This window comes from Sinocyclocheilus anshuiensis, unplaced genomic scaffold (genome assembly GCF_001515605.1).
Source record: "Sinocyclocheilus anshuiensis isolate Anshui unplaced genomic scaffold, SAMN03320099.WGS_v1.1 scaffold431, whole genome shotgun sequence".
In the NCBI taxonomy this organism is placed as follows: domain Eukaryota; kingdom Metazoa; phylum Chordata; class Actinopteri; order Cypriniformes; family Cyprinidae; genus Sinocyclocheilus; species Sinocyclocheilus anshuiensis.
The window spans coordinates 180,214-193,194 of NW_015551065.1; the positions used below are offsets into that span (position 1 = coordinate 180,214).

Genomic DNA, 12,981 nt, shown 5'->3' on the forward strand with positions numbered 1-12,981 from the left:
TGAAGACCCAGGTAAACAATGAATTAATCTTTTCTGTTTCTTATAGCAGTTTTGTATTGTTTGTAGTGTGATCAACGTTTGCGTAAGTAGTAGTCGTATTAGGGAAGTAACATTTTAATAATATTTTGCTAAAATGAACGAAATGACTCGAAAAAAGATTCGTTCATTTTGCTGAACGAGACTCAAAGGTCCGAGTCGGTAAAATGATCCGAACTTCCCATCACTAATGTCTCGTCCAGTCAGCGGTGAGTAATCCCAAACCAATGGCGCTGTCTCAAACTATACCTACCTCTTCCGGTTTGTCTGATTTGTCGTTGTGTTTTCTGACTTGTTATAATGTTTTCTGAATTGTTGTTGTGCTTTCTGAATTGTTATTTTGTTTTTTAGACGTGCATTTGCGTTTGTAATTTGTTATTTTGTTTTCAGAATTGTGATTTGTTTTGCACTTCACGGTCACCATAGTTTTTAGAACTGATATTAGATTTGCATTTGACTAATGTTATCAGATAATAGTACAATTCAGGGAATGTCACTTGAAATGTATCATATGTAATGTTTTGTACAGCTTAAATAAAAATGACTAGTTTTTGTGTGGAAAAGTTAGTCAGCCCCCGTTTTCAATATTTAACTACTTTGTTATTTTTCTCACGTTATTCTTGTATAATATTTTGTAACACTGAACGTCGGCTAGTGTCTTTAAGTATGATGATAGATAATTAATTACCTGGTGAGTTTGTATTACGAAAATAGATAATTATATTTTCAACTGTAAGTCATTGCTTCAAGAATTATTTTAAACAGCACAAAGTGGAAACAGTTTATTCGGCGTAAAACCAAGGGCCCCATTAACCAGGTTGTCTGTGGTTACTATAGATTGCTTGGATTGATTTCCACTTGTATATCAGTTAGCAATCCCAAGAATTTATAGATTTAAACGATTAAGTTAGACCTGTTTTTTGTGCTTTCTGAGCCCCGTGCGCCCCCAAGCGTACGACCCCTCATTGTGCATAGTTATTAAAGTCAAATACAACAATTTTAATGAACTAGTTTTTACTCATGTTTAAGATACATTTTATAATAATCTTTATAATCGTTCGCTATATTATAATCATTCAACAAACTAGACGTCCTCTTCTGACCTTACGTTATAATTATTGGTTGCGTAACAGACTCACAGACAGTCACATGGTGCTAAATTACAGTAGCGATCACTCATAGGCTTTACAAGCTGTCACTCAAACGACCAACCAATCCTGTGCGTCCGCTGAGGCGGGCGTTCCTTGCATTACCTCTGGTGTTTTTTTTTTTGTTTGTTTGTTTGTGATCACTCATAGGCTTTACAAGCTGTCACTCAAACGACCAACCAATCCTGTGCGTCCGCTGAGGCGGGCGTTCCTTGCATTACCTCTGGTGTTTTTTTTTTGTTTGTTTGTTTGTTTGTTTTTTATTACCTCTGGTGTTTACATCCAAACACGAAGTACTTAAGTAACTTCAACATGTCAGCCTCCATAGTACGGGCGACAGTGAGGGCGGTTAGCAGACGGAAAATACTGCCAACAAGAGCAGCTTTAACGCTGGTGAGTGCTCAGTGTATGTACAACACGATGAAGAAACCGAACAAGCATTTAGTTCTCAAATACTCGAGATCGCATGACAGAAGTCTTTAGTCGTAGCCAGGGCTCAGTTATCTGATTAATAACAGTGTAATAATAGACAGCCTCGTCCATTCTGACACATCCAGACGGAGATTCCAATGTAACAGCAGGTTAGATCTGACTTTCATTGTGGTTGTGTTGTTCAAGTTGACATCAAGGTCAGTGTTTATGGGCAGGTTAGCCGTTAGCAGATGCTTGGAGAGCCGAATTAAGTGCTTATGTGCTACGTTCCTGCATAAGAACCTTCTAGATTTACCTCGATGTGCTTTACAAATATCATTTTGGGCGTATTTAATAACAGCCGCTGTTTAGGGTGAAGTCAGGAAAGCAGGATTTCAGTGATCTTATCCATGTTGCTGTGATCAGATAATAACTGCCCTATCATTTAGGTTTGTTTTTAAAGGGGTCATATGATGCTGCTAAAAAGAACATTATTTGGTGTATTTGGTGTAATGAAATGTTTATGCAGTTTAAGGTTCAAAAAAACACATTACATTCCACATACTGTACATTATTGTTTCTCCTCTATGCCCCGCCTTTCTGAAACGTTTTTACAAAGCTCATCGGTCTGAAAAGCAAGGTGTGCTGTGAGAAGGCCAAACAAAGTAGTTTCGCTTTCACAACAAAACACTCAGCGTCTCCACGACATGGCGGCGGCAACAACAGTACTACAGCGCGAATAAAAGTTACGCCTTCTTTCTTTGCGTGAACATTTGGCCAGCGTTATGCAAATCTTCCCACATAGTGATGTAGACATGTGGGGGCGTGTTAGAACGAGCCGTTTTAGGTAGGTGTGGCTGACTCTTAACTTTTATAAAGAATATCTCTTTGGATTTGAGACTTTAGTCTTCTTTAGTCTTCTTTATGCACCAAGAGTTTTAACACTCCAAAGAGAAAGGAAAAATTTAAATAGCATCATATGACCCCTTTAAAATAAATTAAATGTGTATTTTCAATGTTTTTCCCACTAGTCTAAAAGGAGACATAGCCCAAAATTGACAAGTGCTTAAAGACCTTAAACCAGCAAACTTCCAGTTATCAGATAGACTATCTCAAACTTGTGGGTGTGCTAGTTTGCCATTGTCAATGGAAGCGCAGGCATCTTATTTATGTTTGTAGCATCTTCTCTTGTAAAACAGAACATGGAGTCACACGTTAGTTAGCAGAAGGAGCTCAGACATCACACAAAATGGTTTCATCTGGTTTCATATCCAGTCACCCAGAAATTCACCAGACATCACATCGCCAAATTCCCTAAGAAGCTGTTTGTGATTGAAGGAGAAATATATGAAAGTTTGGGTGAAAAGCACTAAAATGTGAAGTTAATAGGATAGGAAAACAACAGGACAGTTGTCAGATAAACTATATTCTCTTTCATTTGCTTTTTTATTTATTTGAAAACTTTTGTGATTTTAGTTGGAGAGTCTTCTAAACATCTTCAGTTGATTAAAGCAATGCATAAGTTTCAACATTTTTAATATTTCATTGATTTAAATTTGTAGTTGAAAGTATCATTTGAATATTGGCTTTATATCAAATTTTAGAGGCGAAAATCTAAAAGAGTGCATTAGCAAATATTTGATAACTTTTAATCTAAATTATGCTGACTTTACATCTGTATTTTGGTGAAAAAATCATCTTGGTCATCGTGATTTGAAACCAACATATCTTTTTCAAATGACATTTCACACTGAGAAAGAAAGGAACAAGAACCATTACTGGGATGGTAGTTTTGCAAAAAAAAAAAAAATACTACTATGTACCTTTTTAGATACCAATATGTACCTTTACGCTACTAATATGCACACTTCTGAGGTAAAACGGTACAAAAGTGTACCTTTTGAAAAGGTACTACTGACCCAGTGACAGCTTTTGTACCTTTATTTCTGAGTGTTTTATCATACTGAATTTGTCAAATTATTACAATGCCACACTTTCTTTCATCTGCCATAAATAATCACTGAATGCATTTTTTATTCTCAGACACCTTCAGCTGTGAATAAAGTCAAGCAACTTTTACAGAACAAACCAGAATATGTGAGTACTAGTTTTATTATTTGGCATTAACATCTGCAGCCTCAGTGATACATTTTTCCTGTCTCATTCTTTGGATTATATATTCACCTGTCTTCAAACAGATTGGCCTCAAAGTTGGTGTTCGAACCCGAGGTTGCAATGGCCTCACTTACACACTAGACTATACTAAAGAGAAAGACAAATCAGACGAGGAGGTGTTAGAAGATGGTGAGGAACACAATAACATTATTATATCTCATTTACACTACCGTTCAAAAGTCAGTAAGATATTTATGTTTTTGAAAGAAGCCTCTTCTGCTCATCAAGGCTGCATTTATTGGTTCAAAAATGGAGTAAAAACAGTAATATTGTTAAATATTATTACAATTTAAAATAAGTTTTCTATTTGAATATATTTTTATAATGTAATTTATTGCTGCGATCAAAGCTGAATCATTAGTCCAGTCACATGATCCTTCAGAAATCTTTCTAATATGCTGATTTGCTGCTCAACATACATTTTTCAGGATTCTTTGGTGAACAGAGTGTTCAAAGAACAGTTGTTATTTGAGATAGAAATCTGTTGTAACATTATAAATGACTGTACTGTAGACTTTGATAATTTTAATGCATCCTTGATGAATAAAAGTATACATTTTTAGGGTGTGTTCACACTTGTAGTTCGGTTCGTTTGGTTCATTTGGTCCGGACCAAAAAGGAAAATGATACATTTGGTCCTGGTCCGCTTAGCGTTCACATTGGCATTTTTGACAGTGAACCTAAAGACACCGAACCTAAAGGCATAGTGATACGTTCACAACCTGATTGATCGACTTGAATGACGTATATATCGTGACGGAACTCACCGAACACCCCAAACAAAAGGTGCGTTAGACTTAAAGCGGCGCTGCGTGTGTATGATATCAAAGCACCCATTAACCGATCGGTCCGCTCAGCGCCACTTTAAATCGAACACACCTAATGCCATCTGCTGGACTAAGCGTGCGCATTCTTGCGTGTACATATAATTTTATTTCCACCACCTGCAAACTCACAAGGAGCTCATAAAAGGCACTTTACCTCATCGTTGCTCCACGTTTGCCCTCTGCTCATTTTGTTTTGGTTACACTGCATCGTCAAATCATGTCGCATAGCGTCGCATCTTGTCATTACTTCCTGTTTTTGGTTCATTTAGAAGTATTTGGTCCGTGTTGCGTTCATATATCATTCGAACCGCACCAGAGTTCGTTTGGAAGCGGACCGAGACCCATCTTTTCAGTGGTCTCGGTCCGCTTGTTTGGTGCGCACCAGGGTTCGGATGGCAGCGTTCACACATGCTCAAATGAACCGCACTAACAGAGCAATCGCACCAGGGTTCGTTTTAATCGAACGAAACATGCCAAGTGTGAACGCACCCTTAAATACTAGTGTATATGATGTAGGGCTGCACAATTAATCGAATTTCTAATCGCGATTACAGTTATGGATGCCACAATTACATAATAGTTCAAAGCGGCAATTAATCGTTCAAAGTCCACTTATGTTATTCTGCACGCTTAAGATGCGTTTTTTTCTTTCTACATGTTATCTTAAGGGTTTTTCCCATTATTTTAATTTTAGTTTTAGTATAACATTATAATACCATTCATATTTTTACTTTTTTATCATTTAAAGAAGAAACCAATCCGATGTATGTTTGACATTTGAGGCTTAATGCTATAGAAAAGCACTAAACGTTTTTCAGTTAGTGTTTTCAGCTTGTTTATTTTCATATAAAAATACGGCATGCAGTTGCATCAAACAATGGTATAAACCTCATTCTATGTAAATTGTGATAATCGTAATTAATAATCGCAATTACAATTTCAACGGAATAATCGACAATTATGATTTTTGTCATAATCGTGCAGCCCTAATATGATGTAAATTGCACACGTGTACACAGAAATGTCATTGATGTAAATGTTTGTTCTTCAGGCGTGAGAGTGTTCATAGAGAAGAAGGCTCAGCTGACGCTGCTCGGCACGGAGATGGATTTTGTTGAAACTAAACTTTCCAGCGAGTTTGTGTTCAACAATCCCAACATCAAAGGCACGTGCGGCTGTGGGGAAAGCTTCAGCATATGAACCTCGCCGCACGTTTGGCTTCATCTAAAGCTTGAGCCCTCCAGGACATCCAGTCCATATCCTAGATTCAAACATCCATCTTGAAGATTTGTGGGTAAAGAGCTGGAGAAAGAGACTGATATTTAGTGGCCTGTTTGGCCATCATGTCCTGTGCTGCCTCCGTTCACCTCGACACAAACCCAGAAAAGCCCTGCTTACAAATACAGTCGTTAACTTAAAAATATGTTTTGTTTGTTCATTTCATTGCTTGAACACACTTTATTGAGCAGCTTGATGTGTGTTTAATGTGCCTGTGTCTTATGCGGCTCTGAGGAGGGTTCCAGTTACACTCCATGTTAGTGGTTCAAGAGGAATTAATTGCTTTGGTGTTTTCTCAGAAAGTTGTGTGTCATCCAGTCGCTCTGATAGGGATTCATATTTGATAATCCAGTTATCCTGATGAGCTGAAACTGCTGGATGTCGTAACACGTCCTCCTTACAGCAACAACCTAAATCTACACCTCAAGAAATCTGCAGCTGCTTCCTCATGGCTGTTTTGTGCACATTTGGTGGATTGTGGACCAGCAGTGCAAATCTGTGGTAATCTACATAATATTGAAAGGTTTCTCTGTCTGGTGGATGTTGAGCGAGTATTAACTTTGTACTTTCAGCATGCCACGTTTTGTCATTTGCTCTATAATGTGATTAACAAGCAGCACAGGAACTGATGCCAAGTTTTGAAATGCAATTGTTTGACTTGAATTTATGTACTTCATATTGTAAAATCCCTGTCTTTTAAAGCACAAGTAAACTTCCATTCTACATATAAGCAGGCTGGTTCTTGAATTAAATGCCTTTTATTGTCCTGAATGTGGCACTGTTTTCTAATGTCCCATTGCATCTTAACATTACAGTCCATTCTTTGACTTTAAAGAAATAATAAAAAGTCTCCAGTATAATCTTAATTTAAAAAAATGATCATAATTTATTGCTGTATGACATCACAGCATTTACAGATATGTGTTCATTTTATCAATGCAGATGATGAAAATATTTGGTTTATTTTTTTAGAACTCAGATTTTTTTTTTCTCTGTTAAGCATGCGTTGTCAAAATAATATAAACTAACTGGTTTATAAAAATAACATTCAAAGTTTTATTTTATAGAATTATCTATACATAAAGTAATGGAGTAGAATTTACCTGTTAAAGTTAATAATCAGTTTTTACTTAGAAATTGCTGGTAAATTTAACAGCATGTTTTCAAGTAAAGGCTACACATAATTCTTGGTGGCTTTAATTAGAAATTCCCAAGTAAATCTTGCTTATTCTTTTTCAAGTAAATTATACCTATACTTTGTACATTTTTCTTAAGTAATGCTTAAAAAGAATACTATAATTCTAATGCTTATATATATATATATATATATATATAATAAAATAATTATTTTATTTTATTTAAAATATGCTTTGATATAAGCATTACTGCCTAATATGAGAAACTTTTGTCTGCCAAATCAAAGTTGTGTGGTCCAACCAACATGCAGACAACTCTTTTATACTCTCAACTATTTTTGTCTGTATGTTGGATTATATTATATTATACACACATACATTATATATATATATATTCAAGTATGGTTTACTTTAAAGGGATAGTTCCAAAAATTAAAATTTGCTGAAAATTTACTCACTCTATCAGGCCATCCAAGATGAGTTTGTTTCTTCATCAGATTTGGAGAATTACAAGTAATCCACATGACTCCAGTCAATTAACATCTTGTGAAGTGAAAATCTGTGTTTGTAAGAAAAAAAAATCATTAATTGTGTGAACTCAATTAATTTCACTTAATTTTCACTTCACAGTATCATAACATTGTGACATGACTGTCTAGACACATAAAACAACTGCACTGACATTAGTATTTTTAATAAGGCTCAAAGATCAGTCTGTACTATCTGCTTTCTTTATATCTTAACTGCAGCTTTGAGCTGCCACAATATACAAGAAACGGTCTCTTTAGTGACTCCCACAGATATATATTAATATGTGAAGGGAGCTGATAAGATTTAGTTATTGCTGGACTGTTATGTCTGAATATGGTCCAGACAGGAAGGAAGGGAAAGACTCTGCTTTGCTCCTGTTTTCTTTTTGGACACAGAGTTTCCTCACATCTGCAGGAGTTATTGATCTCCTATTTCTTTCTGTCTTCCTGATCACACAGGTGTCCATCCGTCATGACTGGGTTTTGCATTTGTTTGCTTGCCTTTACTTGTGTCTTCAGAAGAGTTTTATGTTTTTATTAGTTTTTCATCGTCACAGATCTAAATAATTGTGGTCTACAGCTGATCAGGCATCTATAAATAAATAAGGAGCGAGTCATTAAAATCACTTAAAGGGGTCATAGGATGCGACATGCACTTTTACAAGTTGTTTGAACTGAAATGTGTGTTGGCAGTGTGTGTACACCACCCCCCTATAATGATAAAAATCCTCCCAGTGTTTTTTTTTAAATCTGGTTAATTTGTTTTTGAAGGGAATGCGCCCCCGATCTACATAAATGCGTCTACATTCGCGCGAATCATTCATGATCCAGCCTCATCTACAAAAGAAGTGAGTGTAAGGTTTTGTAATTAATCTTTGCAAATGGCCTTTCCTAATAATGTGCTAATTAGCAGGTTTCATGATGAATGCGGCTAAAGTAAACAGTCCCTCAGAGAGCGGCTCGGAAGAGAGGGGCGGGGTCAGCACAGCTCATTAACATTTAAAGGAAAATGCTACAAAAACGGCTTGATCTGAAAAGAGCTGTTTTTGACAGGGTAAAAATGTGTTTTTTACACTACCATTGAGGTATTTTAACCAAACTATGTTACAGACTTTTCATTAAGACCCTAAAGAATCATATCAACTTGTGGAAAATGGGCATCCTATGACCCCTTTAAACTCATTCAACAACACAGGGATCTGTCAAGATTAATTTCACCCTTCAACTATAATGCTTTTGTGAGCAAACTTGATTGTTGAGTCATTTAGCCTATTGGATTACATCTCAGTCGTTCTACTTCAAAATGTCACACTTAATTCAAAGGGTTGCTTGCCATTTCTTTTGTAATTATTTGTGAAATTTACTAGCAGTTTCTGTGAGAAAATTTCAATCGTATTTGTTTGCATAAATACAGATTTTATCTGTGTGAAATATCCAATTCAGTTAATAATGCTATTGTTTGTGAAAACCTTTTTTCGCTGTTCTTATGGAGTTTTTTTTATATAATTCATCAATTGTTTTAACATTGTTGAAAAGTTGTGAAATAGCTTATATATTTTAAATGTGATTATATTATATTATTATATCATATTATATTATATATAGAGATACCTGCAAAGCAGTACTGTAAAATGAGGATGCTGTCAAAAAATAATTTCATAAATAGATTTATATATATATAATATTTTAGTTTTAGGCCGACAAAATCATGCTTCATGCAGTTTTCCCCTGACGATGCAGAAACGACACCAGCTGGGACTGTTGTCATGGTAACGCGTGTACGCGGGCTGTGAAGCGCCCTACAGTGCGCGCTAAAACACCCGGGAAAGACCCCGTTTACAAGCACCATTTCACCTCACAACACCGCATTCGACTGAGACACCGCACGCTACAGCGGGATGATGATAATGAGGGGAAATCTTTCAGTACAACATCCATTCCAGCAGTAGAGCATCATGTGCGGCAGTTAAAGTGAAAGGAGTTTGTTTCTTCAGAGATGTCTGCGCTGAGTGACTCTGGCTTTGAGGAAGATCTTCACACTTCTCCAGCAGCGGCTTCAAGCGTCAGACTGACCTCAGACCTGCAGGAGTGTGACTATGAAGAGAGCTGCTTCATCATCCAGAGACACAATGAACTGCAGTTTCTAGCGCAGAACTGCCTCGCGCGACAACCGCAGGTCAGAAATCACACCTTCAATATTATTTGTATTATTAAAAGAAACGAATGCTTCTATTCAGTAAGGTGTGACAGTAAGTACATCTATAATGCTACAAAAAAATTCTGTTTCAAATAAATGCTGTTCGTTTGAACTTTATATTCATCAAAGCATCCTGAAAAACTCAATGTGCAGTTTCCACCAAAAATATGAAGCTGCACACTGATAATCAGAAATGTTTCTTGAGCAGCAAATCAGCTTATTAGAATGATTTCTGAAGGATCACCTGACACTCAAATTTCAGCTTTGCAGCACAGGAATAAATTACATTTTACATTATATTTATATAGAAAACACTTATTTTGAATTATAATAATATTTCACAATATTTCAGTTTTTACTGTATTTTGATCAAATAAATGGTTTAAAAAATAAGAACAACACAAAAATATTAAAACACCAACATTTTGAACTGTATTATGACAATAATTTTTAATGTTTAATGCACTTAATTTTGTTAATAGCAAAGAATGGAATATATTTTCCTTTTCTTTGTAATTTTATATCAATATGGTACAACATGATCCTATTTAAATCAATGTGATAAATGAGTTAGGTTAAAAGTAATCTAAAAGTAATCAAAAAGTAGTCTGATTATATTACCGAAAATGTGTAATTTAATGAATTATGTTAATAACTACAATTTTTGTCATGTAATTTGGAATCAGTAAGGTGGGGTATATATATATATATATATATATATATATATATATTGGTTTGGTGTATACAAATGAGTGAAATTAGTAATCTTGTGACAACTAGCCCCTATTATTGTAAATTTTTATCAATAATTTTTACATGAATATTTAATTTCCTTACAGATTACAGCAGAAGCTCGCAGTAAACTGGTCAGCTGGCTCATAGCGGTACACAAACAGCTCAAACTGTCTTTCGAATCATGCTGCTTGGCTGTTAATATCATGGACCGTTTCCTGATCACAACCTCAGTAGCTGCAGACTGTTTCCAATTACTGGGAGTGACATCTCTGCTGATCGCCACAAAACAGGTGCAGCGCTTGTTTACTTATCACTTTCATTGTAGTTATAAAAAATAGCACAGAGTTAAGAATTATTTCTGGCAATACTGGTCATTACATGGATTTTTTGTATTATTTTAATATGTTCCTTGAGGTTTACTTATAATGTTAATAAAGTGCATTAGTTTAGTGCATTCGTTTTAGTTTTTTGCAAAAAAACAAATAATTATGTGTAAAAATGACAACCCTCTGTCTAAAAATGACCTGTTTTAAGGGGCGTGTCCTTTAAGGCTTCTCAGTAAATGGCCACTGTTATGATTGGCTAACGTCATTACATAGCAAACAGTTTCAACGCCCCCTCGTTGCATGTGTGTTCGGACAACATAATCAAAATAAAATGGCCATTTCCAGACAAAGCATTATGAAATCATTTACTTACAGTTTGTGATACAGCTGCAGTCAGATATAGACCCCTTTATTCAAAATAAATGTTGCATTATATATGCAGATAACATAATATTAATGAAATAAAAGGCCGTTATATTTAGAGAGACCCATTCATTACTGTTTCTTAACACACTTAAATGCCATTTTAAATGTATTTGTAATGTATTTGCTAAATGTATTAAATTACAACTTTATAACAAATCTGTAATTACGAATATATTTAAAGGGGTCATATGATGATGCTAAAAAGAACATTATTTTGTGTATTTGGTGTAATGCAATGTGTTTACGCGGTTTAAGGTTGAAAAAACATAATTTTCCACATACCGTACATTATTGTTGCTCCTCTCTCCCCCGCCTTCCTGAAACGCATCGATTTTTACAGGCCAGCTATCCAGTGCGTTGTGATTGGCCGAATACCTCAAGTGTGTGACAGAAATGTTAAGCCCCTTACCATATTTGGAAACACACAGTGTCTCCACGATATACACATGTTTTCATTTAATTGCAATTAACATGCAGTTAAGTGGCTGAAAACATTACATTCAGTTTGCACTTAACTATTCTTTTAAAGTAGAAGTTAACAAGTTAACAATTTATTATGAAAATAGACCAATATGTAAATCTGAGTAAGTTGTGATTTTTGTGTTTTCCAGGTTGAAGTGTATTCGCCTCGCATCACACAGCTTCTGTCGCTTTGCTGCAATTCTTTTTCCAGAGAGCAGCTGTGCAATCTCGAATGCCTGATCCTTCTCAGACTCAATTTCAGACTGGCTGCACCTACCCTTGCTTTCTTTCTGGACTATTTCACCAGTCGCACTACTGGATATCAGACTGATGGAGCCATGGATAAGATGGTCACTACACAGGATAGAAATGTATGGAAGGAGCCTGAGAAGAAGTGGAAATGGTTGGCATGTAAAGTCTGTGAACTGAGTTTGGCTGACTACACATTTAACAAGTATATGCCGTCTGTGATTGTGCTGTGTGCTATGAAAGTGGCAAAAGATCTGCTGAAGACGCATTCAGTGCAGCCCAGAGACAACAACGCTGGCTCATCACAGTCATTGGAGTCTTTCTGTTTTCAAGAGTATCCAACATTTGAAGCTCAGCTTTTGTTTCAGCAATGCACAGAAGATCTGAAATTGTTGGTTTCTCTTAATCAAGATGCAGTCCAGGACTTCTTATCATTATAAATCATTATATTAGTTAATTCCACAAAATGATCACACTGACAATTTGCTTAAGTAATTCACCTGAAGAAAGTTTGCAAAAAATGCAAAGATACTGTAGTGACTGAATTTTTGCTATGAATTTCTCTTGAATTTTTCTGGAGACCTGTAATACTCCATATGGGTACATTTATAATACACATAAAACAACTTGTAATGCAGTCAAGCAGTATTTATCCCAAAATGTATTTATGCAAAAGTAAGGTTTTATTTTAAAGCATATTTTATATTATGCCCCTTTTTACAATATGTAATATAAGTCTCAAGTTTCCCCAGAATGTGTATGTGAAGTTTCAGCTCAAAATACTCCACAGATCATTTATTATTCATTTTGAAAATGCCTATTTTGAGTGGAAGCAGAAACACGCTGTTTTTCGTGCCTGCTTCTTTAAATGCAAATCAAGTGTGTGACAGAAATGTTAAGCCCCTTACCATATTTGGAAACACACAGTGTCTCCACGACATGGCAGCGCCAGCAACAAGGCTACTACAGCGAGAAAAAAAGTTACGCCTTCTTTCTTTGCGTAAACATTTTGGCGGTGTTATGCAAATCTTCCCACACAGTGACA

The 12,981-nt window shown here is 35.7% G+C and overlaps 2 protein-coding genes across 2 annotated transcripts; both read left to right on the plus strand.

Annotated features, from left to right (window-relative positions):
* Nucleotides 1–1,424: 1,424 nt before the first annotated feature.
* Nucleotides 1,425–6,437, plus strand: LOC107662049 (iron-sulfur cluster assembly 1 homolog, mitochondrial-like). Its single transcript, XM_016451911.1, has 4 exons — nucleotides 1,425–1,577; nucleotides 3,639–3,692; nucleotides 3,794–3,899; nucleotides 5,649–6,437. The coding sequence occupies exons 1-4, from the start codon at nucleotides 1,497–1,499 to the stop codon at nucleotides 5,795–5,797; spliced, it is 390 nt and encodes a 129-aa protein (XP_016307397.1). The 5' UTR covers nucleotides 1,425–1,496; the 3' UTR covers nucleotides 5,798–6,437.
* Nucleotides 6,438–9,537: 3,100 nt separating this feature from the next.
* Nucleotides 9,538–12,376, plus strand: ccno (cyclin O). Its single transcript, XM_016451965.1, has 3 exons — nucleotides 9,538–9,717; nucleotides 10,578–10,763; nucleotides 11,837–12,376. Exons 1-3 carry the CDS (start codon nucleotides 9,538–9,540, stop codon nucleotides 12,374–12,376), a joined length of 906 nt encoding a protein of 301 aa, XP_016307451.1.
* The last annotated feature ends 605 nt before the right edge of the window (nucleotides 12,377–12,981 follow it).

Excerpts from the sequence above, each read along its gene's own strand:
- LOC107662049 (XM_016451911.1), top strand. The coding sequence starts at position 1,497 with ATGTCAGCCTCCATAGTACGGGCGACAGTGAGGGCGGTTAGCAGACGG. Across the intron at positions 1,578-3,638 it reads CAAGAGCAGCTTTAACGCTG|ACACCTTCAGCTGTGAATAA; the intron begins GTGAGTGCTCAG and ends TTTTATTCTCAG. Across the intron at positions 3,900-5,648 it reads CGAGGAGGTGTTAGAAGATG|GCGTGAGAGTGTTCATAGAG; the intron begins GTGAGGAACACA and ends TTTGTTCTTCAG.
- ccno (XM_016451965.1), top strand. The coding sequence starts at position 9,538 with ATGTCTGCGCTGAGTGACTCTGGCTTTGAGGAAGATCTTCACACTTCT. Across the intron at positions 9,718-10,577 it reads GCCTCGCGCGACAACCGCAG|ATTACAGCAGAAGCTCGCAG; the intron begins GTCAGAAATCAC and ends ATTTCCTTACAG. Across the intron at positions 10,764-11,836 it reads TGCTGATCGCCACAAAACAG|GTTGAAGTGTATTCGCCTCG; the intron begins GTGCAGCGCTTG and ends TGTGTTTTCCAG.